At 47.5% G+C, this 27507-nt stretch overlaps 2 protein-coding genes across 2 annotated transcripts; both read left to right on the top strand.

Moving 5' to 3' along the window:
• The first annotated feature begins 402 nt into the window (after nt 1-402).
• On the top strand, nt 403-7219 carry LOC8025479 (zinc finger protein 665). Its single transcript, XM_029972813.3, has 2 exons — nt 403-1811; nt 4401-7219. The coding sequence occupies exons 1-2, from the start codon at nt 654-656 to the stop codon at nt 5826-5828; spliced, it is 2586 nt and encodes an 861-aa protein (XP_029828673.2). The 5' UTR covers nt 403-653; the 3' UTR covers nt 5829-7219.
• Nucleotides 7220-15766: 8547 nt separating this feature from the next.
• LOC8025463 lies at nt 15767-22238 on the top strand. The gene is made up of 6 exons (XM_040499291.1): nt 15767-16798; nt 17635-17674; nt 19185-19348; nt 20423-20539; nt 21279-21464; nt 21905-22238. Exons 1-6 carry the CDS (start codon nt 15767-15769, stop codon nt 21992-21994), a joined length of 1629 nt encoding a protein of 542 aa, XP_040355225.1. The 3' UTR covers nt 21995-22238.
• Nucleotides 22239-27507: the final 5269 nt, after the last annotated feature.

Raw genomic sequence — 27507 nt, 5'->3', positions numbered from 1 at the left:
CGTCCAATTTGATTTGTGATGCGTGGTTTATTTGTGCAGGCTGAAGCACCGGGTTTAATTTTCTCGATCTCACCCTGTAGATTGGTCCCATTCATTTCAGCTACAGTAAGCTGCCCCTGTCGACTACTTTGTTCCAACGCTTGCTGCGAATGACTGTGAAAACAAGTCTGTAGATGGCGCCACATATCAAGTAAATGCTGAAAGCAACAACTAAAACAAAACAAAAAAAACTGTAAAAATTAACGGCAGACGGCGCAAGCCGTTGACTAATTCAAAACTTGTGACTGCGCTTGTTTATCCACTTCCACCTTAAAAAAATGCTAAGCTTTTTTTATATACCATAACTATTTTTATTGTAATCTAACATTCGCACGCGTGTGTTAAAAAAACTTCTACACGACAGGAAAGTCTGGCAACACTTTTTATAACATTGAATCTAATAGCTATCCTAAGTCACTTTGCGGTCAATCCAATCCAACTGACTTGGCGCACTCACTTGCATTTGCTGTGTACGTTGTGGCGACTCGCAGTATGACCCTCATTGCTTATGTTTGAAGACAAAGCGAGGCATTTTCGTTTGTGTCGCGTTCTCAGAGACCTTGCGAGCACCATCGGCGAAGCCACACCCTACGTCGACGAATGCGTCGCTCGCCATGGCCGAAGTGCACAGCACCATTTCGGGCCAAGCCCTCCAACAGAACATCAACATCTACGTGAACGCCAACACAGATCCGTATTCAACCGATCTCCTGTTCCCGGCGGGCGTCCCCGTCAACGGAATCGTGTCCCTTTTCGTGGGCGACTTCTCGAGCTCCCACTCAGAAGAATGCTGCCATCAAAGGCCCGACCTCTGCCTGGCGACGAAACAGAGGTTGGTGATCACAACCCGCCGTTTCAGAAACCTCCCCATGTGCGTTCCGGTGCCCTGCTCCGATAATCGTGGCGTCGAGGCAATCTGGAAGGACGCCGACCCCGCGGACGACAGAGTCACGGTCAGTGCGAAGCATTTGACGCTCGTGGACGAGCGAGACGAGCCTCCTTCGCCGTCCCCAGACATTGATCTTCCAGCATCGCCTATCCCGTACTCCCCAGCTCCGAGCGCGAAGGACGACGACGACGCCTGCTCGAACAAGTCAGCAGCCGATGTCCAGAACTCGTCACGACTTAGCGACACCTCCGCTCCGGCCTTCGACTTCTTCTCCACGTCGGAAGAGTCTGAGGACGATGACAGCGACGTCTGCTTATCCGATCAAGAAGCAAACGCCGCCGGAGGCACCGGTAAAGTCAAGCGGTTTGTGTGCGGTCTCTGCGACAAGACCTTTCTGGGCAGGGCTCAGTGCCGGAGGCACGTGTGGGGCCATCTGCCGACGCTCGAGACGTCGTACAAGTGTGCCATATGCAGCAGGATCTTCACGCAACAGCAGTCGCTGATCAGGCACATCGCGACGCTGCACAACAGCAAGAACATGCTCACGTGCGACGTGTGCTCCGCGCAGTTCACGAGCAAGCACGCTCTGGAGAAGCACGCGAGGCTGCACACGCACCGCATCCACGTGTACGTGTGCGAGTACTGCATGAAGGTCTTCTCGTCCAAGACCTACTACGCCAACCACATCGAGAGGCAGCACAAGAACGAGGAGATCGAAGGGTGCTCGACCAGCGTGCCGGAGAACAAGAACGCCGACCCCGTGGAGTGCGGGCACTGCGGGGCCTTCAGGAGCGCCTCCGAGCTCCTGTTCAGCAGACACTTGAAGAGAGCTCACCCTGGTGCAGAGTCATACAAGTGCAACATGTGCTCCCTGGTGTTTCAGGTAATGATTTGCAAGATCTCAGAGTCTGACGTCACTGTGCAACGTTGCGACTCTGAAACAACGGCAGACGTGGATCAAGAAGGAAAGCTGCGTGAGCTTACTTATGCGAGGCATAATCCGGGACCTTACTCTAAGCGAGTTTGGTGGTATGGCACAGTGCATTTGGGCCTACGACAGGGCCGTGTTAGCTCCTTGGGCTCCTTCAATGATAGCCCGCAGTAGCCCAAAGTGTTTCACGGTGTTCATTTGCTTCAGAGTTTACTTTCCATAAGATACCGACCATGCAAGCGCTCACTCCCCTATTTTTAGCAAGTTCAAAAGTATGCAAAAAAACACATTGGGTGCCCAGTCGCCATGGGTAGCCATTATCTCCGCAACTGGCGAACAGCACGGGCATAGCACCGGTGAATTGGCTTCAGTGACGCCAGCTAAATGGTGCGTAATCGGTCACTTTTTTAATTTATTGTAATGAACCATTTATTGTATTTACTCACATAATGAACACACTCTCTGCAACATAATCGTCAGTATTGATTTTTTCTTCTCCCACAGATTTGCTGAGTCAATTAAGTCACCAAGTAGCCAGGCCTAGCCAAGCCAAATAAAACATGGCAGCACACGTGTGTGAGTTATGGGTTCTAGTGGGAAGTTGTGGAAGTGACCGACAGAGTAACTTTGTGGCGCACACTGCCAATGAAACTTGAGTAAAGGTGTCGGCCAGTCCTCGAGCATGTTGCGTCCATCGGATATTTTGACGTTGACAAACGTGCCGTGGCCTGTGGACCATTTCGGACGCTGCAATTGTGAATGGTTAGGCCTATTGACGGTTGCGTCAGTTTTGTGCCGAGCGCTGCAGGTGTGAAAACTGTCGAGCGTCATAGGATGCTCTCTTGGCACGCGAAAATTACGGTAAAAGTTGAGTTTTCACACTTTGGCTCGGCTCGGCTAGCTCCGCAAACAGCAACCTTCAGAGTTTGGTGATTGAACCAACCGAGGAACCGCTCGACTGTGTGCTTTTGCGTTTTCACTCTTGGACCTCACGAGCGTCCGTCCCACAGTTTCCCACGATTCTCTCCTAATCTTGAGTGGGCGCTCGCTCGGTATTTTACGGCACGCCCAAAGCTAGGTCTCTCCACATTTCGACTCAAAACAACAACTATCTAAGATTTTGTCGTGCGGGAAAGACTCTTTAGTCCATGCTTCTAGTCAACCTAGGCCGTTAACAGTGAGGATAAATGTATTGTGAGCCTAAGAAACACCGTGGCACACATTCCATTGAAAGTATAATGCCTGGAACACATCTCTGACTGGTGTGTTTATTAGCATGTCCTCATTTGGTGGTTCCTCGATTTATTTCGGAGAACATTGCCCTTGTGTCATGTTGTCGTCTGTTGCGATCTTGGTGTTGGCACAGCAGTGGACGAGCCAATGTCTTTTCTGCTGCAGGTCACTCTACAGCTTGACTCTTAATGGAAGCTTCGGCAGCTAGGAGATGGGACACTGCAATGACAGCGACACTCACATTCAATGTGTGATTTTTGCCTGAACTATTACGACCGGCTGGGCGGATTGCGATGTCCGACAACCGGACGTCCCAAGACGTAATTTGTTGTCACTTCAAGAACTTTTTCGACGCATGGGCGGTATTGGCGAGGAGATTGAACTATAGGGGGCGCTCTGACCCGTTTGTTGTCCCCACAGCTCGGTGTTTACCCAACACAAGGCCTGTGGACATGCCCACAGGCCTTGTGTGCATGTCCATGTCATTTTCAATAGAGACAGACTAACATAAAAATACTAACAATAAACAAAGTGACGATTATTGTTAGTGCTGAGTCTCTCCTGAAAGCAGTTGTCATAGAATGCGAGCTTGACCCATTTAGGCTTTTGTGCTGAGCTCAGCACCGTACACTCTGCATCGTTCGTGCAGGCCGAAATGGTAAGCCCCTCCTCCTCTCGGGCGCCCGGAGGACACAAACTCCAGCCGAACGCTGACGTGGCGTTTGGTTACTTCAGCCGAGCGCTGAGTCATTGTTATTTGTTGTCCCCTTCGGTGTAGTTCTAAAGTTAGTCACCTGGGGCACCACAATCTGATCTCCTCCCCAAATGTATGCTGAACGCATTAGTTAAGGTGCATTCCAAGTGCCGTAATCAAAAGCGGGACAAGTTGGCTTATATTATTATCGAATTTAACTCTCGTTGGCCTATATCTAGTTTGATTAATACTAGGTGCTCATTGATTCAGCACCACTTGAGTAGAGATACGCCCGTGAATTGTAACGACCAAGTATCATGTTGCCTGGTTTCTACAGTAACCCACATTTGTGTCTCGATGCAAGCCCCGCAAATTCGTGAATAGGCCCTTGGTCTCTAGTCATAGACGTCCCATGTGCACTGACGGCGCATGTACAATGTTCTTCTCTGCCTCGCGAACCACTCGTAGTTTCCTCGTTGTGTACTTTAGAAATGTGGACAAATGCTCAATTATAACCAAATTCACTAAGCTGCAGATCTCAGGAGCATGCCTGGTGCAAGCAGTTCATCTCGGTACCATTGTATTCACCCGACTCTGTTTTCCCTTTTCTCCAGGATGTAGCCCAGCGGGAGCGGCACGAGCAGATGATGCACGTCATCGAGCTGGACCGAGAGCCCCGCCGGACGCTGCACAAGTGCCGGCTGTGCGACAGGCGCATCACCACCCTGCAGGGATTTGCCGTCCACCTCCGGTGCCACTTCTTCCCCAAGGAGAAGCCCTTCCTGTGCTCCACCTGCGGCATGCAGCTCTCGAGCCGTTGCAGCCTGCGCACGCACGCCACCATCCACAAGCCGCGCACTGCCCTCAAGTGCCCCCACTGCCCCCGAGTGGTCTACAGCAAGATCTACCTCCGCAAGCACATTACCCAGTTTCACATGGCGGGGCTGAACTTCGTCTGCCGCCACTGCGGCAAGAAGTTCAAGACGTCCAGCGAGCTGAAGATGCACCTCGCCATCCTGCACCTGGACAGCCTCGACGAGGAAGAGCGGCGGTACGTGTCCAACCTCAAGAAGCACCGGTGCGAGCTCTGCCCGTTCGCGACGTACAACCGCCGCATCTTCTGCAGCCACATGAACCTACACCCCGAGGCGGGCTGGTTTCGCTGCGACCGCTGCGTCCTCTCCTACGCGCACTATGAAGACCTCGCGAAGCACCAGCAGAAGTCGCACCGCAGGGTCACCTGCAAGCGCCGCTGCCCAGACTGCCCACGCGTCTTCTTCTCCAACTTCTCGTACGACGAGCATGCCGCGCTGCACGCCGCCGGCGGGGGAACGGCCTGCACTGTCTGTGGCCGCGTCTTTGCGACACCGGCCCAGATGGAGCGCCACGCTGAGCGCCACGACGTGGCAAACCACCAGACATGCCTTGAGTGCGGCAAGACGTTCGGGTCGCTCCAGAGCCTCCACGTCCACCAGCGATCCGTGCACGAGGGCCGCATGAGGCCGCGCGGCCTTGGCACTCCGCGGTCCGAGCAGCTGCACCACTGTGACGTGTGCGGGCACATGTTCAAGCTCGCGAGCAGTCTTGAGGCCCACCGCGTCTGCAAGCACCGGAACAAAGGTGGTGATTCGGGGAACCTGTCGTGCCCGCTGTGCGACAAGCATTTCAGCACTGAAGCGACCCTTGCGATGCATCTCCGCATCCACTTTAACGAGAAGCCTTACCAGTGCCGTTACTGCGGCATGGAGTTTGCGCAGCACGGGGCAGCAAAGTCGCACGAAGAGCGCCACAAGCGCGCGAGGAACTTTCGCTGTCCACACTGCAGCCAGCAGTTTTTGTTTCAGAACAAGCTAAATGTTCACCTGCGCTCGGCCCACGCCGCAGAACTCGCGCTTGCCCGGGAGGAGTCGCAGTCGTCAGAGGACACTGGCGAGCTCGGAGAGGTCCAAGAGGAGGTCGCCACGACACAGGCGATAGACAGTCTGATGGCGCTTCAGGTGCCCGACTCTTTGGTGCAAGGCATGTATGTGGTTCAGAGCTAGTGTTGGTGGGCCGGGACCAGAAAAAACTCTGTGTTCGTTTCAACAGAGGTTGCTCTTTGTCTTCCTGTTTTAAGCTTGACATTAAACGCTCCTTGCGGTTGACACCTGCGATTTTTGGTGCTTTAACGAAACGTTAATCGTTGGCAGAAGGGCAAGATGTCGGGAGTCTGGCATATATCGTAGTTACTGAGATGCGCATTTTTATGTTGTGGCCATATTTTGTCAATGGCTCGTTGACCAAAAGTGGATGTGTCTCTTTTAGAGCTCTGCACGGGGCTAGGTTGCATGGATTGCTTTTGGGCCCGGGCCGGGCTCGGGCGATAACGTAGCACACTTTCTAAAATGTTCAGATGAAAATGCTAACGCATTAATCGAAATGCTAAAGCATTAATTGTTTAGAATTGAAAGAAACGAAAAAGCCGTAATGCGAACTCGTTACGACGGCACTAAAAAATAGTCGTAGAAAAAAAGAAACCTGTTTTGGACTAAGAAATCCCAAGAACATACGGAAAATTCCGGGGATTCCATCAGCATAGTGGGACAGCTGCCAGCAGGCAAGAAAATAAGGGCAATTTCCTTTTCGAACTCTTGAAGAAAAAGAAACACCCTTTGGCTATCAAAGATAAACTATGTTTTTTTTATATTTCTGTGAGCTTTCCAATGTTCACCACATGACTGCAATAGGCCAGCGTCTTTCTTTCATGCAAATTAGTAAACAAATCAAATATACCACACTTTTCCAGGACAGTTTTGAATTTAAGAGATGAGGCATGCCTTGACCTCTTTCCAGGCCAAGCCTGATCAGATAAGTGTCTCACGGGGCGGGTTTGGGTCGGAGAAGACTACCAGTCAACAGTCCTGGGCCGGGCCTCAAAAAGTAGGCCCGTGCGGTGCTCTAGTTCCTTGTTTGTTTCATGAACTCTTTAGTGTCAAAAATGCTCGCAACAGAAGGAAGTTCACAATTGACGTTGTGTACCCTGCCACTCAGGTGAGCGGGAGCCATCCAGTATTCATGTTTACCAACCGAGGCATGTACCTCGCATGATCATGAGTGAAATTGTTTTCTGTGGAAAAGTGTTCCGAAATACTTCCAGTAGATCCTAAGGTACGGCATGACTCATCACATTGTTGATTTATATACACCCCTAGGTTGAGTACAACAAGTACAACATTTCCCCAGAATTTCAGTCACAAAGCGCACAAACCTTTTGCATGCGTTCCCCCTCTTCCACTCCAGTTTTGACAGCATCACATAATAAAACGTCCTAAACCTACTTTTTTTCTTCTCTTTTTTTGCTGTTAGATTTTACAAGACCAAACTCCTTTTCATGCCGTCCCCATAAGAAGTGTTCCTAAGTGTAAATAAAACAAGCAAATGCTTTACACACATTCATTTCCAAGCTAAGGTGTTTCGTGACTCGGAACACTTGCGGTATGTATTTCTTGCAGCTCAAAGTTTTGCTGAGAGTGGTGACGATAATGAGCCACTGATGTCCATGCATAATACATAGCTTTCTATTACTATGGTTATTTGGGTTTGTCTAACAATATACTATAGGGGTTGTAGATTGTTAAAGAAAGAAACCGAAGGGGCCATTATGCAAACTTGTCAAACTAGTTCTTTGTGAAAATACCAATTAAATTGTTCGAAAGTTTATGAGGAAAAACGAATAGAGAAACGTTGAGGCCAAATATAGGTTGGTTATTACACGAATTTATTCCTCGATTATTTTATATATTGGCTCATTCATGCTGCTCACCTGCATTGAAGCTGCAGCAGGAGTGATAAGGGTTCATGACATAAAATTATGTGCTTGCACACTCCAAAGTGATAGCCGTAGATTTTTACAGGACACTGCAACACCAGCAGCACATACCATGATTGTATCTCGTACATCCAGTCAACAGCAAAACAAGGAATAGTAGAAACCGTTAACACCAAAATGAGAAAATGCCTTCAATAGTTTTTCCGTTTAAGGGGGAAGACGACCTTAAAATTGCCATTATTACTTAAAAAAAAGAAAACGTTTTGAACAAGTATTTTTATCGGCTTTCAAATATTTCGATGGGTGGTGTCAAAAGCTTATCACTCTAAAAAAGGCCCGTGCGTCTACTTTCCCGCACAACACTCGGAGAACCAATCACCACAACTTACAGAGGCATCTCAGCGAATAACGACGCCGAAGCATGCGTTTAGAACAAAAAACGCAGTCTGTGTTGCGACATCAGGCAATGCAATCGTGACGTTTTGCATTGCTTGATGTCACAAATCGGACTGCGTTTTTTGGTCTAAACATATGTTTCGGCATCGTCATTCGCTAAGATGCCTCCGTAAGTTGCGGTGATGGACTCTCCGAGTGTTGTGCGAGAGAGTAGACGCACGGACTATTTTTAAAGTGAGCAAAAATTAATTTGAGGTGAATGGTCGACTAGAAATAGTTAATGTATATAAAAAATTACGATCCAATAAGGATTCCTTGTTGCACCCCGGATCAATCAACCAGTCAATCAATGTTTTTTTGCTTTGTTTCAGTGAAAGCGTATGTTACAAGTTATCGGGATTTCCAATCAAGAGCCTGGCAACGAGAGGACAGATTTCCACTAATTACTAAATTACTTTTAAAACTTTATCCCGAATAATTAAATTAAATTTCGGGGAGGAAAAGTCAACAGCCAACAACATAACTGATTTTCTTTCTCTCTCTCTCTCTCTCTCTCCCTCTCTCCCTCTCTCTTGCTTGTTATATTTGCCCCGCTTTCTTCGAAGGTACGCTTTTCCTTTGGCTCCAAGATGATGCAGGAAAGCTATCTTAACGCGTTTCCCAAGAGCGTATCTCTTCTGTGCACGCTCTAGCTGCTAAAGCGTTGGTGCAACCGGAGCTCGTTCTAAAGCAAGAACTGCCGCTTCTGTTAAAGTTTAGGCATGGTACAAAATCAATATGTGTATATACCTTTATAAATATACCGAAGCTAACTTTGAGTTCAATGTATCGTTTGGTATGCCCTTTCTTGGATTGCCGATACGGCTTTAGCGTATCACAAACCAATGAAACAAGTATAGTAAAGAAAGTGGTGTGGGTGTATTCGTAAAAAAAGGTAATTACAAGGAGTGTTGAATTGCCTTCAGCGCTTTTTACAACCGTCACTGAAATCAAACACGTCGCACCTCGAGAGCGTTTCATTGGCATCCACAAAATAGACAGTAGTTCGCGCCATCTCACGGGGTTCTAACCAACGAACCCGAGTTCCGCGCCCAAGTCGCCATCTGACGACGCAGAAGTGAACTCAAACTGCAACAGCGGAGCGCACTGCCGCGGATCTATTTATTCTGTAGATCGCCTTGAATCTGGGCCAGAAGAAATACGGCACTGTTCCACTTGCCGCTGTTCTGTCCCTTTTTTACCTCGCTCGCTCGGAGTATTGTTACCGCCTCGAAGCCACAACGTCAACAAGGTGAGAAAAATCAAACACCGCCTTGCCATGACCTTGTCCCCACCCATGCAGAAATGCAGCCCGCGATCTTTTTTCTACGTTGCATGACTCTCCTAGCAAAAATGCGCAAGCTAATTTTTTATTAAAAAGCAAAACAAAACAAATATGTATCAAAATCGTGTTACGCGAGTGACTGATTTGTGTGGTTTGCAATAGTCGCCTTTAGTTATCTGGAATTTGGTGGGAAAGGGAAAGTTCCCAAAGAGGTGGTCGTCTGCTACGGGCGCGGAAACGGAATGTCTCAATCTTCGTTCCTTTTACATGCTTCTGAAACCTTAATCTTTTACGACGTGTTTTTTTTATCTTTTTTTACTATTTAAATGTTGTGCGCGGTAGCTCGCAGCCTGCAGTTAGGTTGATAGCATTTGCATACTTTGTGAATGTGGTAACGACGTTGTACTATATAATCGTTTTGGTTTTCTTCTTTTTTTTTTTTTTTTTTTTTGTGACTGATCCTACTGAATCAGGTAAACTAATATGTGCTAAATGAAAAAAAAAAGTAGCAACATGATTATGTGTTTTGCTCGTTTTTTGACGACTTTTAGGATCCGATTTTATATTATGTCACGTATACCGTTGAGTTTTGAATAATAATAATAATAATAATAATAATAATATCGACATGCCGCTAATCAATTTATTTTCAAATGTCGAGCTACTGCGCATGTTGTAGTCATGTATCGATTTACATAGCGAAGATTGGTTTCCAGGTCCGACCCGATGTCTTCTTTTTTTATTATTTTTACTGTCATAGACATAGAGTGACGACGGCGCGCTGAGAAAGATAAACATATACGAATTGGCTTCGAGACTGGAGTTTCCCTGTAATGTAATTAATCTAACCATTATATGTTCGCAGTTTTATTGTCACCTGGCTTTCCGTGCGAGCTGCACCACCATAACAACCAAATTAAGTTCTCCCATGAGCAATCTTCACTTTATCTATTGATCGAGAATAAATAGGCGCGGAAATTATACTTCCCGCCGCCGCCGCTGTTCGGTGTTCTTCGAATGGTTTCCCCTATTGTTATATTGGTGACAGATGCGCGATTGCTTCGTAGAAAGGCCGCTTCTATTGACCTCCAGAAGAGCGATGAGAAATGGCACGTATGGATTTAGTACACGATCGAACGTTCTCTAAAGTAACCGACATCTTAAGAAACGCAGGGCGGGGCGAATCCCGAGCATCTCATTATCGCTCGGCAGCCAATCAGACTGCGGCATTGGCGGATGAGAGCGCCGAAGAGCCAATCACGACGAAGCAGGATTAGGGAACGCATGATACGCCACTCCCTACATTTCTTAAAGTGTTAGGGACTATAATTTAGGCATACATAACGAGAAGAAGAAAGAAGTATTCATACCTTCTTTATTTAAAAACAAAATCGTTTTTATTTTGTGGTAGCAATTGCGCATGAACCTCGCTAACGTAGGCACTCCCCTTAGACATCCGCCACAGCTACAGGTTCCATGATATAAATGCGCACGTTGATAACTACTTGAATGTATTGTTAGTAACATTAATTATCCCTAGGATTCGATGCAACTATACTTACGTTTTTAAGACGGCTGTCGGTCATATAAAAACAAAACGCGGTCATTCTATCTTTTTTTTTTTTTTTTTTCAGGACTCAGTTTTAATTAGTTTTATAATAGTATAGTACACTGGGGTATAACCTGCTATGCAATGATTCAATGATTCTGTAGATATATATATATATATATATAGTGAAACGTGCACTCTGGTGCTTCGAATTCAAATTCATTTATTTCCCATTTCAACATGAAAATGGGGGAGGCCGAGGAAAACAGCTGATCAAGCAGCTTCACGTGCACCCCCCCCCCCCCCCCCCCCCCCCCGCCCCCCGGTTCCTACAAGGAAGTGGCAGCGGCAAAGGAAAAAGTGAGGTGTTGTGAGGGCATACACACTGAAATAGACTAAATACCGAGTACGCCATGAACTAAGAATATCAGCAGCAAAGCAAATCACAAAGAAAAATATTAATTGATTCGAAACATGGCAACGATGATAAATTAATGGAGCGAAATTTTTACACTAAAATTGTATAACAAAGCAAACATCACCGGCACGTTATGGTAACGTGCATTTTATTTGTAAAAAAAAAAAAAGAACAGTATATATAACCTACAAAAAGTTACAGGTAGAATAATTGTGAAGCAGTATAGATTCAGCAAGACAGAGACTCAAACCCAAACACCTTAAGCCAGGCACAATTTTATTTCGTTTATGTCAAAGTCGATGACTGTATAAAGTTTATTAATTGTTTAAGAGAAGCGCTATGCATATCCTGGTTCTTACTTACAAGGTGAGTTAACAGTTTTAGTAAAGTGTGCATCAGCATTTGATTCCGAACGAAGATTTATTGGAGGTCACGCGCCAATATTCCCATTTTCAAACTTCGTACCCAGGGTTATGTTTTGCCAAGTTTGACATTATTGAAATCGTCTTATTATGCGTGTATGTTTGATTTTTGTAGGCGGAGATGAATCTATAGCTGTACAAGTTAAGAACCGCCCATACACCGAGCAGTCTAAACAATGCCTCCGTGTGCGAGTCGTATAGGGCATTTTATATAATGGGCAACAATCTTTTTGTGGCATATGAATTTTGTGTAGGTTTGTTACCGTGTTCGTGCTCCAGACGAAATGTAGTTGAGATACGAGCAAAACCACAACATGTATAAAACACACTTGAGGAAGAGCGGTAGGACAAGTCATTCAGGCGCGCCATTGGAGCGCGCCATTTAGAAGATAGTTTCCAAATAGATGAAACCGATCGCTACCGAAGCATTTTTTCGGGGTAAATTTAAGCCCGCTTCAAAAGCCTTTTATTTTTTTTTTTTTATTTTTTTTTTTTTGTATTTAGTTGTGCGGCGTAAGAAACGAACGTTGGGAACAATAACGTCGTAGAAGAACAGCGAGACACACACGCCGGTCAAACCGCGACCTTCGGCTACACAATGGGAGAAGAATGGCGCACAAACTCGCCGACTGGATCGACGTTGAAGATACTTTAAAACCCCGCAAAGAGGATCCAGAAGGTTCGCGGGACGCCTGTCTTGACACGCTCGCTTTCCAAAGCAACGAGCAGGCGCCTGCTGGGCTGTGGATAGAGCGAACGATACGGCCCCATCATACCACTTGGAGCGACGAAGCGAAGCGCGTGTGATCCAACGTAACCTAGTCCCGTGCGTCCCTCCCTCTGATCGACACCACCTAGAAGACAAGGCCTATACACATGACGTCATCGTTTGTGGACCCCCATCGTTCCCACAAGCGGCAAACAACTCCCGCGGAGCGGCAGACGCGTCCGTCTTGGCGTACGCTAGCGCTTCGATCCCACTTTGGTCGGTCCGCACACATCGGGTTCTTAACCTGTCGCGCTAGGATTTACTACCGAAGTGCCTGAAGATGGTGGAAGCTTTCACCGAAATTGTGGGAAGGTTGGCTCGCCCGAGTAAGTCACGAAAAATCAAAAACGATGTATTTCTTATACTTAATTTGCATAAATAATATTTTGTCACTGTGGCGCTTCTTTTGGGCCAGACGAATAAAAAATAGGTAAGCCAATTATCTTCTTTTTTTTTTTTTTTTCACCAAATGTTTTGTTGTCAGAAACGCCAGAATAGCCCAGAACGATTTTAATGATTTGGAGGAAAAAAAAAAAAAAAAAAGGCTTAGCGATAACTTTTCTATAGGCAAAACCAGTTCTTATTGCCTTTCTTTCGACTCAGGTTTCAGGCATTCATAGTCTCGATTAATGAATGCACCACCTTCGAACCCCTCTGTGGAAAATCGCAGCGCGATACGTTGAGGAACCGATCTTGCGCACCGTCTAAAGTGCGATCGAAGCGTTGTGGGATGCTGCGAAACGCCTGGCGGCGCTGCGTGGGTCCACTATTGGTGGCGTTTATAGGGACAAAATGTGCAAGCTTGGTCTTCTATGCTCGTTGTACGTCCGATCAAGGAAGAATTCAAGTTTTACGTATATAGTTCACAGGCTGAGGAAAGTAGTTCTCGCAAGATTTGGTTATCGGGGGAAGAAACGATGCTTGTGGCGTTTAAAACGTGTGCGTCTTGGTAAAATAACAAAGTTAACCTGAAATGCACCTGTATAGATTTGAATTCACCACATAAAAAAGCGAAATTAGTAAAGTGTATGTATGTAACCTCGATGTCGCCTCACTACTTTGGGTGCCCGTGTGCAGCGAGCCCAGTAGGATGGGGGACCAACATACGCAGCACCAAAGCATCCACTCATGCGCCGTTTCATAGGCAACGCCGCCCACCTTGGCACGACATCAGAAACACGAGTTGGTGTTACGAGTCCCCAAACATCCTGTCTTCCAGACTTCGCAAAACAAAAAAATACATAAAGATATCACGGACGACACGGGTGCTGCAACCATCTTGAGTTTCACCGCCATATCAACCGACACACATAAACTACAAATACATCACCCGTTCATCGCAATGCTGGGACAAGAAGCACGGCGGAGAAGAGGAAGAAGAGAGGCGATTGCTGCACGTGCGGGTTCGGGGCGAGCACCGCGGCACGCTCGCCAGTGTTCCTGGGGCCGGGCGCTGTCGGTAACGGGACTGGCGTGACCACACCTTTCCCGATGCGGCAGCGGGCCCCCAAAATTCACACCGGGGACAGTACCCCCTGACCGAGACCTCGACCCGAGCCTCGGGCTGGCTCGCCGTCAGCAGCCTCAGACATGGCGGATCCGCAGAATACAGTAAGCTTTCTCTGCACTCGCCCATCGAAAGCGCGGCTTTGTGCACGTCGCGTCGTTCCGCGGTTGCCTGACTCCCAAATAACAGTTTCGAAAGCGCACAGGGGTGCTATGTTGCGCTTTTTGCACTCCCAGGAGACTTGGAAGAAGGAAGTGACGTCGACGACTGGAGCAAACGCAGATTGGATGTTGACAGAAGAAAACAAAATCAACATCCAATCTGCATTTGCTGCGTTGTTGACGTCACTTCCGTCTCCCTAGTCTCCTGGGAGTGCAAAAAGCGCAACATAGCCCCCAGTTACCGCGCTATAATCATCACATGGCAGGCAGACGACGAGCATCGCACAAAAGACACAGTGTCCTCTGCAGACATGAAGACAGAGCTACCGCGTTCAACGCATCAAGCAGGCTCCAAGCATGTATATGTCTCATGCGGGCTTGGAGCCTGTCTGCAGACAGTCTTTTGTGAGATGGTAAAGGCGGCCATAGTTGCGTCCGTTGCTCCTGAGCGCGAGCTGACGATGGGCCTCCTTAACGCTTCCGCGACGTGCATTGAACACCACCGAAATTGTATGTAGCGCTTCAGAGAAGGTAAGTGGGGGATCGTTCTGAGCATGCGCCGTGAACACCGCCCTCAAATATGGCGCACAGTGAATACCACCCATCAACAGTGTGACGGCGGCTTTGTCGTTTTCACGCGACGTCAATCCACCATTTTGTTGTCATCCGGGACTCTTTTGAGACCGGCGAACTTTGATTGCATGACCTAGGAAAACATTGCGGAAATTCGCTTTTGTCACGTGCCCAGCAGCACATGCCAAATAAAATGGCGGAAATCTGAAAGTTAGCCTTTTCTGGAGCATGAAGAAGTCTCAACGAAATATCGGCTGCTACCACTTTGAGGCTTTCAAATAACCCGTTGCAAAATATCATTCTTTTCAATCAGTAAGCCGGTAGCGACACAGAAGAGCCGTGTGGTGCCCGTCACGTGCACGTGATTAAATTAAGAGATTAGATTGAGCTTATTATATACTGTACGGGCGCCTGTTTTTGTATAATAGAAACTTCACCCTCACCGTGGCTGTGACATTATATGCAAAATGTTTCATTCAGAGAAAAAAGGTCGTACCTAGATCGTTATCGTGTTTTAGAGAAAACAATCTGGGAGACAATCCATTTGACCACAGTCGGATTATTAGATAAGCTCAAACTCCAAACTGCGTACAGAGAAAGAAAGAGCGAGAGAGAAAGAGATGCCTTAGCACTGCGCATGTATAACGGCTAGCTGTGCCTCACTGACTAGAACCATCTCGCTATTCGGAAAAAGTTCACATTCTATTCGGAAGGTCAGTAACACTTATATGAGATAAACAAAAAGCCTACCATGGCTATATATGTCCATATACTTGAATAATCTAGACAGCCTTCCTCAAATCGTGCGTTTGAATCAACAAACATGGGCGTTCAAATAGGTTTTCTTCTATCTCAGCGCGCTGTCCAAAATTTGCCAACCAACTGACCGCGCGTACATGCGATCCGCGCGCCCATTCCCCACAGAGAGTGCGCTACGAGAGCAACACCACCTTCAGCCTGAAACCCAAGCTGCTGCAAAGCAGAAGTGCCAGTCGGAACAGATCCATCTCGCCGGTGGCGCACCATTCCTCGCACTCCTCGACTCAAGATGTCATGGCCCCGTACCGCATGCCATCACAAACCATGATGCAGCCCGCCATGGTACCCGTGATGCCGCAACACATGATTTCAGGGTCTATGACACAGGATCCCGCGTCAATGATTTACAACTCGAGGATGCACGGCATCCATCCATTCGCCATGGCCGCGTCTTCGTCCATGAATACGCCATCCCGGCAGCGATCCGTCGCGGGGCTCTCGATCACGGATGATTTTTTGCCGGAGCAGGCCCAATCCCGTAGAAGATCCGAATCCAGAAGATCGCGGTCTAAGAGAGACGTGGACCTCGACGAAGACCGGTATGAAGACCGCGAACAGTATCGAGACCGGCGGGACCGCAGTGGAAGTCGTGCTTATGACCGTGACTATCAGCCCGGTCGAACTTCAAGTCGCCTGAAACTGAGGATCGAAAGGAATCGCGAGCACGACATTGGCGTCGAGCGCAGATATGAGCGGTACTTCGAGGACGGCGTCGAAGTGGACGTTGACGACCATAAAGACAGGCGTCGGCGTGGCTCTGATCGCAGCATCGACGACGACAACGTCGACGTCGTCAAGCGACCAAATAGTCGTTCGTTCGTGTGCACGTGTACCAAGACTTCAAGCGGCCTCCAGGTCGGAGACTACACTGTCCAGCCCGGAGACCTCGAAGACCTCTTTGTGCTCAAGAGGACTGGCGAGCTCAAAAAGAAGAAAAAAAAAGAGAAACCGCCTCCACCCCCACCTTCAACAGGGATCTTTAGCTACCTGGCGAATCTAGTCGGAGTCAAGGCTCGTCCGCCTGCCGAGCTGTCATCTTCTGAAGAGTCCGAATATGATTCCGAGTACGAGCTGAAGAGACTCGATCGCAAGCAGATAGAGCACTGGTGGAAGCAGATCGACCTTAAGCAGTTCCTCCAGGAGGTGAAAAAGGAAGAGCCAAAATCAGAACCCAAAGAAGTGGAGACCAAACCGGAGACCAAACCAGAGACCAAACCAGAGACCAAACCGGAAACCATACCGGAGACCAAACCGGAGACCAAACCGGTAGGTCGATGACTTGACGTCAGGATTGGGCATTAGGTAAATGACGCGGGTTACTGATAGTACAACTCATGCACGGTGGCGCACGCAGGGTGCCTATAGCCTGTTGCAACGTATGGAACGCAGGACAGGTCCCTCCCACAGAGCCCTCCACTATTTCCACTTTGGCAGAGCGAACTCTAGAGGGCAGGAAGAGTTGGATCCCACCGCTCATGGCGACCAGAGGGCTTCGTGGGAATCCTGCGTTTCTGCAACAGGCTATTCGGAAAGCAAGTCGTCTGCTTCTTTTGCAGGGGTTGTGGTGACGTCAGAGCGACGCTGAGTTCTGATTGGCTCTGATTGAGAGACAGCGGGTACCTCAAAGCAAGCTGCCTTGATGTCTACCCACTATTTTGCAGTCAGAGCTCGTCGTTCTTACATTACCACAACCCCTGCAAAAGGAGCAGAAGAACCTGCGTTTCTTGTATCTAAAGAGTTTGGTTTACCTTATATCAAAACAACACAGAGATTTGACATTTTTAAACACACAGATGTGTGTATTCTGTCAGGAAAGTTGCAGTCTTGAACGTGCACAGAAACATATACACTATCAACGCATAACGTTTCCCCGTTCACAGTGTTTGTTCTATGTAGAAGTCTGTCAACCGCATCTTGCGACGACCACCTCTTTGTTGTCTCTAAATATATATATATATAATTTCCGATTCTCCGAAATTAAAGCGCATTTGTACGCATACAGCTCGTGTTTCGCGTGCGTCTGTCTTCTGTACACGCGTCGCTATGCTGATACTGACATTGCTCATCTTCTCTCCCGTTCCCTACAGAGTGAAGACATGAAGGAGCCGCTCAAGGTCGACGTTCCAGTCGTATTCGTCTTTGGTACGATTACTGCAATATCGCTCTTCTTCGCCGGAACTGATTACTGTGACGACACAACTGTCGGCACGTTGTTTCAATATGCACCTATGGTGGAACGCAGGGCGTGGCTAGTCTCGAACATCTCATTATCGCTCAACAGCCAATCAGATTGGGGCGTCAGCCGATAAGGCACCCAAAAACCAATCATGATGCAAGAAGCGTTAATTAACATAATGAGCCACGCCCCCGCTCTTCTTAAGCTGCCAAAACGGGAAAAAAAAGGTTGATTTAAATCGTGATTAGTTTAAATCGCGACTCAAACCATTTTGATTTTTATTAATAACCGTCCAGAGTGAGGCGCAGCAGAAAGTTTTAGTAGATTGTTCCGGTTTTCCGCGTCTCAAAACGTACGCGGAGAAACACATTTTTAAAACAGTTTATGCGAAACTGAAATGGCGCAGTGTTTAAATGATGAAATCAAATGATGGAATCGTATTGCGCGTGAGGTAGCAGAGAAGAAAATATAGTTAGTATGCTCAATGCCACCGTCCTCATTAAGAATCTGTGTAACATATTTAGCCACTCTATGCCGCGGCGGAAAGAAATTGGGACTGCACTCTAAAAAACGTCTGTGCGTCTAATTTCCCGCTCAACAGTCGGAGAACCAATCAGCGCAACTTACGGAGGCAGCTCAGCGAATGACGATACGGAAACATATGTTTAGAACAAAAAAACGCAGACTGAGTTGTGACATTAAGCAATGCAAGCGTGACGTTTTGCATTGCCTAATGTCACAACTCAGACTGCGTTTTTCGGTCTAAACATATGTATCGGCATCGTCGTTCGCTGAGCTGCCTCCGTAAGTTGTGGTGATTGGCTCTACGAGGTGTTGTGCGTGAAAGTAGACTCACAGACTTTTTTTAGAGTGTGGAGTCCCACAGGCGGTCATGGCGGATAAATGTCGGTCGTACCTGTTAAATATAAATCTGACTGGCTTAGCCCTCTTTGCACGAGCCTCAGCCTTAGTCTGAACAGGATCGAGAAGATTAACGTTCTTTTAATTAGAGTTCCAAACAACAAATTTATACCCTACAAAATTGGCCTATGTAGAGAACAGCAAGCAGCAAATTTAATAACGCAGAATTTTCATAGATAAAGCAGTAAGAGCTGAGCTTTGTCCAAGAGAAAGGTTGAAGTATAAGATAGAAAGGTCAGGCGTGTTTGACAATTATCGTACGGAGGTCACCCTTTATCGTAGTGAAGATCCAAATACTTCCCTTTTTAACACTAACAAACAAAGTAAAAAAAAAAAAAAATCTCAAAGAAGCTCTAAAAGTTTAGAGAGAACGAAAAAAAAAAAAAGTCGGGTTTTGACCCGATCTTCGGAAAACTACCCAACTGGGAGTTTTTAGGATTAATCCCAATCCGCAATATTTATACCGGAGAACTCCGATGATAAGGTGCAATGGAGAACAAGGCTCACTTATGTGAAGAATGTGAGGATCCTAATGGTGCTCGACCTACGCATCAGGTGGGCCCGGGTCCGGCAAGGGCACCCAGTGCATGAAGATCGTGAAGAAGTACGACTTCACGCACATCTCGTCCGGAGACCTGCTTCGAGAAGAGGTGCAGGCCGGCTCGGACAAGGGCAAGGAGATCAACGAGATCATGAAGAAAGGGGAGCTGGTGCCTCTGGTAAGCCGCCCTTCCCCACGCGCAGTGCTTTCAACGCGGGACGTGTCTTTTATCAGCAGATTTCTACGAGAGAAACGTCACGATAGACCAGTCAGGAAAAACCATCTCAAAGGACTGTGACGTCACGTGCCATCATGACGTCAGCATGGCGTCGTGCGATGACAGTCATGTGACCTTATGACGTCGCGTGACGTCACATACATATCATGTGCCCAGCTCATTTCCAACACATTCTGTGCTCCCCGGCCTTTTTAGACATGATCAAGCTATAGTTGTTTTCACCTCAAAAACCGTAATAAAAAAAAAAAAAAAGACCGGCTCCTCGCGGAGCATTACTAATTTCCCCCTTTATGTAGAGAATGAAGATAAATGTGGGTGAATCTTTTATTATGCATATATATGTTATGTTATAATGACGTGCACGTTCCAAACGCAAAAAGGGCATCGCTTCTTCCTCCGACAACCAAATCTTAGAACTACTTCGCGTGGCGTATGTACATCGTGTAAAACTTTCTTTTTTCTTGAGTTGCAAACTGGTGTAGTGTGGCTAGCTGTTGTCATCGAATCGTGACAGTTAATACGCAGTTAACGTCCGGGTGCCACATGCGTACAACACTACTTCGATTCATGGCAGAAACGGATACCTTTCCGCTGAACTCATCCCTTGCCCCTTGCGGTCCTTGCTGAGTTCTCTGCCATTGACGTGCTGCCGCTAGCTTTAGAAGGTTGGACGAGAGCGGCTTCCTCTTGTACTGAGTGGTGTCTGAGGTGTTGACGTAGCAGGGCAAGGCTAAGAGACAGTTATAGGGTGGAATAGCCACACTAAATTTAGTGGATAACATGACAACTATAGGGTTTAAAGAGAGAGTCGTCGTATTATAAACCGATGATGTCGGGTATCATCCCCCTGTTCCCGCAGAGCAATCTTGCGTACCATGACACCAGCTTTTAGTATGGAAGAATATTAATTAAAAAAAAAAACAAGAATCAAATCACTGATTAAAGTTACAGAAAGAGAAAGAGATGGAAGGTGCAGTTTTCTGTAACGTTTAATCTTATATTTTTTCCCCGCAGGACGTCGTTCTCCAGTTACTCAAGGAAGGGATCAGGAAACAACTCGCGACAGCGAAGGGCTACCTCATTGACGGCTACCCCAGAAACATCGAACAAGGAGAGCGTTTTGAGAAAGAGGTGACAAAGGACTCGCGCAGACATCCTATGGTTTCACTTATTGCTCTTGCAGGACTAGGGAAATCTATACGGAGAGAAACCGAACGAGATGAGGGAATGAGAGATGGCGGTGACGTCAGGGCACCGAACTCTGATTGGAAGTTGTAGTGGGTAGAGGCATAGGTCAGCTGCCTCTGTGTCTCTCCCCACCCAGCGTCTCCCACCAATCGGAGCGAACAAGAGCGTCGTGTGCTCCTCACGCGGGGCCTGGCGTTCGGTGCTCAAACGTAAGATACTGCACGAAAACGCGGACGATAAGGTTATCCCCCGCGTTGCCAGCCTTGCGCCTGTTGCCCGATCGGTAACATGAGCGCACCGCAGAGCTTCTAACGAGCTCCAAATCTTGAAAGTTGACTTATCAAATGGCTTTCGATGATGCGCAGCCAGATTCTAGTTGGAACCATACGCTTATTTTCACCAATAAAAATAAAAATAATGAACACACTTTTGTTATTTTCACTTATCGTGACGATTATTTCTATAGTATGTACCCCTCGCATTATGTACCCAGTTTGTTTCCCCGGAGAGTGTGTCTATACGCATAGCGGAAGTAAAACGGTGTCCATATTAACGAGACATGAGCCATGAACTATACCTCAGCAACCGCACCTACTCCCAGAAGTTGTGCACGCAAGCGTGCACACTCTGAACTAAATCGGAGATTTTTGGTTGAGCGTGTGTGTTTATGTTCGTCGTCCAGGTGTGTAAGTGCACGGACCTGGTGTACTTCGAGGTGACGGACGAGACAATGACGAAGCGGCTGCTGGCTCGGGGCCAGACGAGCGGCCGCGTGGACGACAACGAGGAGACCATCAAGAACCGCATCAAGACCTTTCGCGACGAGTCGGAGCCGGTCATCGAGAAGTACAAGGCCATCGTCCACAAGGTACGCCGTTTACGCCGCCACAAGATACGCTGACAAGCCCGCCTATGCCCGCACTAGGTGTGGACACACGCAAAAACCAGTATCGCATGAGGAGGTGCTTCTGCGCATGCGCAGTGGCGACAGCAGCGCCACCGCAGCGGCACGACGTCAGAGCCCGTCATCGAGAGTTTTAACCAGCTGTAACCGCGAGCTGCGTGGATCTACTATACTTTATTTCAGTTTAAGTTCAGACGTTGCCGTACGCTACGAGGTAATGGGGCCAATCAAGCACCGTCAAAAGCTCAAGTCATTAGGCCTTCTTTGTTTGTGAGTGGTTTAGCTGATTGGTCCCGTCAGCTCGTAGCGTCGAGGGGAGGGGGGTGACAAAACATCGCTCCTCTCATTTGTGGTTCTTTGTCACTTTCAAAGTTCCGATTGACTGCCGTTTTTTGTTCTCGCAGATTTCGGCAGAAGAGGACGAAGAAAAAGTTTTCCAAATGGTGGTGCCCGTTTTCGACAAAATTGTCGAGTCAAAGGCGACGACAAAGTAGAAACGCGGGCTTCTATTCACACTTTTCCTGGTACAATCTCACACTCCCCGCATTTATGAGATATGCTCAATCGTGCCTGCGACAGGCCTCTGTTAGCTAACCAGGCTCAAATCCCTTCGAAACGGCCCCCAACGGAAGCTCTCCAAGATAGAGGACTGCCTGGTGTGCTTCATGCAATGCACTCAACGAGTACAGCAACATCGCTCTAGCTAATGTATAAACAATAAAGCAATGCTCCGAGCTATTCCCCGGAAGTCGTGCGAAACCCCCCCCCCCCCCCCCCCCCCCCCCCTCCCCCGTGATTCCGAAAAACAGTGGCCCGTTTTGTCGCCAATTCCATTCGTAAAAGCACGACCGCCGGATCACACGAGTTCATGAAGTGATTCAGCGACCTTGTCAAAGTAATCTCGGTCACTGACACGATGAGAACGACAGGGAGATCTTTCAGTTGTCCCGCATTAAGCGCGAGCTTTCTACCTTTGATACCGTGTTGGTGTTTCGCGAGCCTCGAGCGCGCACGCGCAGCCAAAGCACGGCGGAAGGCAACAAGCGCGTGCTGGAGGTGGGGCAGCCGAGAGAGAAACGCCCTCCCGTTCTCATCCTGCCAGGGGCAAGAGCTGTCTTTAGCTCGTGTTCGGTGCAGCGTTATCGGAGCAGAGTCTGTATCTCACGTTTGAATTTCTAGTGCATGTGCAAACGAAGCATTTGGTGAGGCAATGCAAATGAACGCAAGTTTTGGCCAAGATTTTTTTTTTGTCAATTATGCATTTAAAATCTTGTTTCTTTTTTTTTTTTATTCTTTTTTATTTTCGCAGTGTTTACGCTATTTTAGTGCTCTGCTAGGATACGTATGCAGTCTGTTACAACAATAAGAGCTCCTCGTTGCCTAGTGGAATTTTTTCACAATCCAGAGTGAGGATACTTCAACTTCCTCTACTGGTACAAGCAAGTGCAATGCCAAGTTTCTATGCCCCATGAAAATTAACGCATAACCGCGTGGGTAGCACGTGCACATAGCCCTAATGAGGAAAACGTGTGTAAGAAAAAAAAAATCTATTGTGGGAAAAGTGGCGACCTTCATTGTTGTGAAATTCCCGAGACACGTGCCGCGCGCCGATCCTGGGAAGAACACGGCGTCTGAAACCTAGCCCAGTGCTGCGCTGTGCCGCCATGATCTTCCCAAGGGCTGCACGTGGCACGCGTGCCTCGTGTATCGACGCACCTTGCGCTACTTTTGAAACATGAAGGGGCTTTAAGATGATATGGTCTCGGACAAAATGGTCCCGGACAAAATGGTCCCGGACAGAATGGTCCCAAGTGCAAACCCGGACAAAATGGCCCTATGTGATTTGTTTTACACTTTGGGCGCTCTTTGAAGTTTTAGTTAACTGCTACTTTCAAAACACGCGCTATGTATACTTTAATGTATAGATAATTTTAATATATTTGAGAAAACAACTAAAGTCCAAAAGTTAATGTATTACCGCCCACTTGACTCTATGGCTCCTATTCGCCTAAGTTGGAGCATTGTATACATACAAAGCTGGAGCCTGGAAGTCACTACAGGAATATACACGCGCACACTAAAAACGCAAGGTGGCGGCGCACTCTGCGATTGATTGAACTAGCCGGTAATAACATGCGCAAAAAAATTCGTCGAACGCCATTCGCACGATATGCTTTCAGCGCTGCATGGTTGGTCCCAAAGGCTGAAGGAGTGTTCGTCGCAACACAATTCGTAGCAGGTCAATGGGTACGATAGGCCAGTCCGTAGGGCAGTCCGTAGGGCGTTTCGTTAGGCATTTCGTCAGACTATTGAGGAACTTTGTTTTTCCATGTCATTTTTCTATAGTGCCGAGCATATCGCTACAAAAATGAAAAACCTCGGGTGAGGCTCTCTTGACACGAATGTTTGGAGTCTCTTTTAATATCTGGTTGAATCGCTGTTACTTTCGCAAGGAACGCTATCTGATTTCCTGGGACTCCAACACAATTCGGTTATGAATCGTCCCGGTAACTAATCGGAGGACAGTGTACAATTATGCAACTGTGTCAAAACTAGTTTATTTAGCGGCTATGTATGGGCATTAAATAAAGACGTTTTCTCAACTCAACTCCCCAGAAATGGTCACTCTACTCATCTACTCATAGTGAAATGTTTCGGGCGCACGCCTTGAAGGTATCTGTGTTGTCGGTTCCGTTGTAGCGTCGAAGCATTGCTTGAAGTCGCTTGTCCCGTGCTTCTTGCTTCCTCGACACCCTTGTTGAGACGACTCCGCTTGCGGCTTGGCTTAACTTGATTTCGGCCAGTGCATGCTCTCTCTTGAGTGGCTCCAGGACCGTCCAGATATTCGCTGACGTACAACCGACGCGCACCCGAGAATTTCACTGTGAATTAATGTATCTATAGGGTAGAGTGACCGTTTCTTACTAATCGCCGATCCTCAAAGGCAGACCGACCTTACACTGTAACAACAGGCACCTTAAATATATTTTTGTGATAGCGTCGGGAGCAGCGTCGTAAGGTGCAGCTAGCCGACCAGCGAAAGATAGCAGACGGCACTCAGACGAAATCCTTTTGGCAGCAAAAGTGCCGCCGTTATGCAGACGCGTCTTTTTTTTTTTTTTTTTCGTTAAGTTTTGCTTTTAGTGTTCGCATTTATTTTTTAACCGAAGGTACAATTTAAAAAGATTATGTTCATTTTAATAAACTACAGTGGGGCGAGCCGTCGCGATAAGGAGGTAGCGCAATCTATCAATACGAACGCTAAACACACCCCGCTACTGAACCCCTGTCGTCTGGGTCGCTGCCCGCCGTAGACCCTGGCAAGTTTCTTGGCCTTATTTTTTACAGAAAGAAAAGTACGCTTTGTAATTGTACGAGAAAAAACCGACCTGTGAATTACACCGTTGACGAAAAGTTTAGATTGCTACGTGCAGGCGTCGGTTTTTACGGTCCATTTTAAATCGAGCCTGGTGACTTGGACCACCCTTTATATATGTCCAATTTACAGCAAGTGCAAACAATTTACAAGCAAAGTAAGTCTCAACATTTGCTTGGGACCATTTTGTCCGGGACCGTTTTGTCCGGATCCAGAGGAAAACAGAATTGCCCCTAGCGAGCTTCTCACCGCGAATAGGAACAGCTAGAGCCACAAAATGAGCTACACTTCGGCGCTCTGTTCCCCGATATTGTTAAAAACGCCATCATCTTGGTGCTTAGTAAAGAGCAGACGCAAGTGCCGGTCGTCATGATTCAAAAGTGCGACTTCCTCAGCATTAGATTCGGTGTTAGGAAACTCATGTAATATTACTTTTCCCTGTCGCGAACTGTTTGAACATTCGTTGAGGACGGAAAAGAGTTTCCTATGATTTCAGATAAAGCCTCAGATAACCGGCAACGATGGGTAAGTGTTGTTACCCTGACGCGTAGCTTATTAGTGGCAGTAGGAACCCCGACACCGTTCCAGAAACGGGCTTCTGGCCGGTGCCATTTTCAGGGTTCACGTGTATGGCGTCGGAAATTTGCTCGCTTTCCGAAACAACGATCATTAAGAAATTTTAGAATAGGAGGACCCTAAACTCGGGGGTTCCTAATAAAATAGGGGCCCACCCCTGCGCATGCGCCGAACCCTAACTGCTTTAATAGGAATTTCGGATCTCGTAGCGGGTTGCGAAGGGCGTTGCGCGACGGCGGAAACGATCTACAAAAACTCCCTAATGGCTTCCCATAGCGAAGAAATAGGTCTTCTTCTAGGTCCAACCAACTCAAATTCAAATACAAAAGCTGACCGCACAGGACGCTGGAGCGGCCTCGCCTTAATTGACTTAGGCATAGTTGAGCGACGTCGGCCACGCTGCGTATTGAAAACTCTATTCACTCTATTTCCCTATTCCGATAGCCGGCAGCGCGAGCATCCCTGCATAGGGGCCCCTTATTCTAAAACTCCCCATTCCCAAGTTGCCGAAGGAACGGAGCATGTACGGAGAGAAACTGAGGGAGAGGAGGAGGTGAGAGCGTGCGGTGACGTCAGAGCGCTCATTGGAAGGATTAGTGGGGAGACGCAAAGGCCAGCTGCCCTTGTCCAGCGTCTCGCACCGATCAGAGCGAACAAGAGCGTCGTCTGCTCCTCGGAGCACACGGATATAATCGGAATTCCCTTTTATTCCACCGATAATACCGTTTTAAGATTCATACGTTGGCCTGTAGCTTCTTTGCATTCCCATTTCTATGGACCCGTTTTTAGCATCCATTGCAAAAGCATAATTAAATTTCTAAGGCAATTTATTTACGTAGATGCAGAAATTTATAATCATGCAAAACTCAGCTTGTGGACAACCAGTATGCCCTGCAAATCCAACTGGACGCTATAACGTTATTTCCAAGCTTTAATTTCACTGCTAAAGTTAGTTTTAATTGAAACTTAATTGACTGCATCCACGAACAGGCCTATTTAGAGGTGTTAACCGAAAAAGTATACAAACTTTTAGCGCAGTCCAGGTACACCTAATCAGCTGGTGGGATAAAGAGGTTAAAGGGGTTTGTATTGTCTAAAACGATGCAAGTTATAGTCATAGACACGCAAAAAAAAAAAAAAAGAACCGCATCACGAAAACAAATTTTCCCGCGCGCGCGCGCGCCTTTTTATTTTTGGCGTTTATATTTCCCGCGCTCACCTCCTTGCTTCTTTTGATCGGTGACGTCAAAAATCAGGAAATTCAGAAGCTTTGTAGGCGACATTTCTATAACATTTAATAACGGCAATCGTAAAACATGTTTTTTAAAGCAATTGCGAACGCACTACGGCCCCTCTTTTTGAAATACCAAAAATCAAATTTCGGTGTGATGCCGCTTCGTGGATTTGTATCCTCGGAAAACTTGGCGGCGCTCGAGCAGAGGCTTATCGGCGAGTTGGGGAAGAAACCGGTTTTTTCCCGTGCCAGTGCCCTTCTATCCCGCCTCCTCACACCCTCCTCGTTTCGGGTCGCGGTGGCAACGGCGCTTTGCTTCGCAGCGTGAAGCGGAGGTCCGAAAGAAAGTCGAGTCGCAGGAGACCGCAAAATTTGACTCACTGCACTGGCGCGGATCGCGCGGAACCTTGAAATTCGGCATTTGGAAATCGTTTTTTTAATTAAGAAATACTGAATTCCCAAGTTTCGAATTTTGAGGGTAATGTCCCAGCATTGCTTTCAATCGTTTTGGATAATAAAAAAAAAAATGTATATGTGATTATGGCGGCGCAGCACTGAAATGAGCGGGCCTTGGAAGCGAATGGCGGCGGAGCACCCGCTCATGGCACGTGTCTCGCGCGCTTCCACAACAATGCTTGGCGGTACTTGTAAAAAACGCTTTTATCAAGGGGCTTTACTTCCAGGCCTGTACATCAATGCGAGAAATCGTGTATGGTGGCGCTTGGATACAGTGGGGTATTTTTTATATCCTGAAATTGACATCCTTGGTCCTTCGCTAGTTTTTTTCTGCGCGAGCTTTCTTTGGAACGCGCACGGCTGCG

Source organism: Ixodes scapularis, unplaced genomic scaffold, assembly GCF_016920785.2.
Source record: "Ixodes scapularis isolate PalLabHiFi unplaced genomic scaffold, ASM1692078v2 PGA_scaffold3__209_contigs__length_174095766, whole genome shotgun sequence".
Taxonomy (NCBI): Eukaryota; Metazoa; Arthropoda; class Arachnida; order Ixodida; family Ixodidae; genus Ixodes; species Ixodes scapularis.
This window is presented reverse-complemented; position numbering and strand designations above follow the sequence as displayed.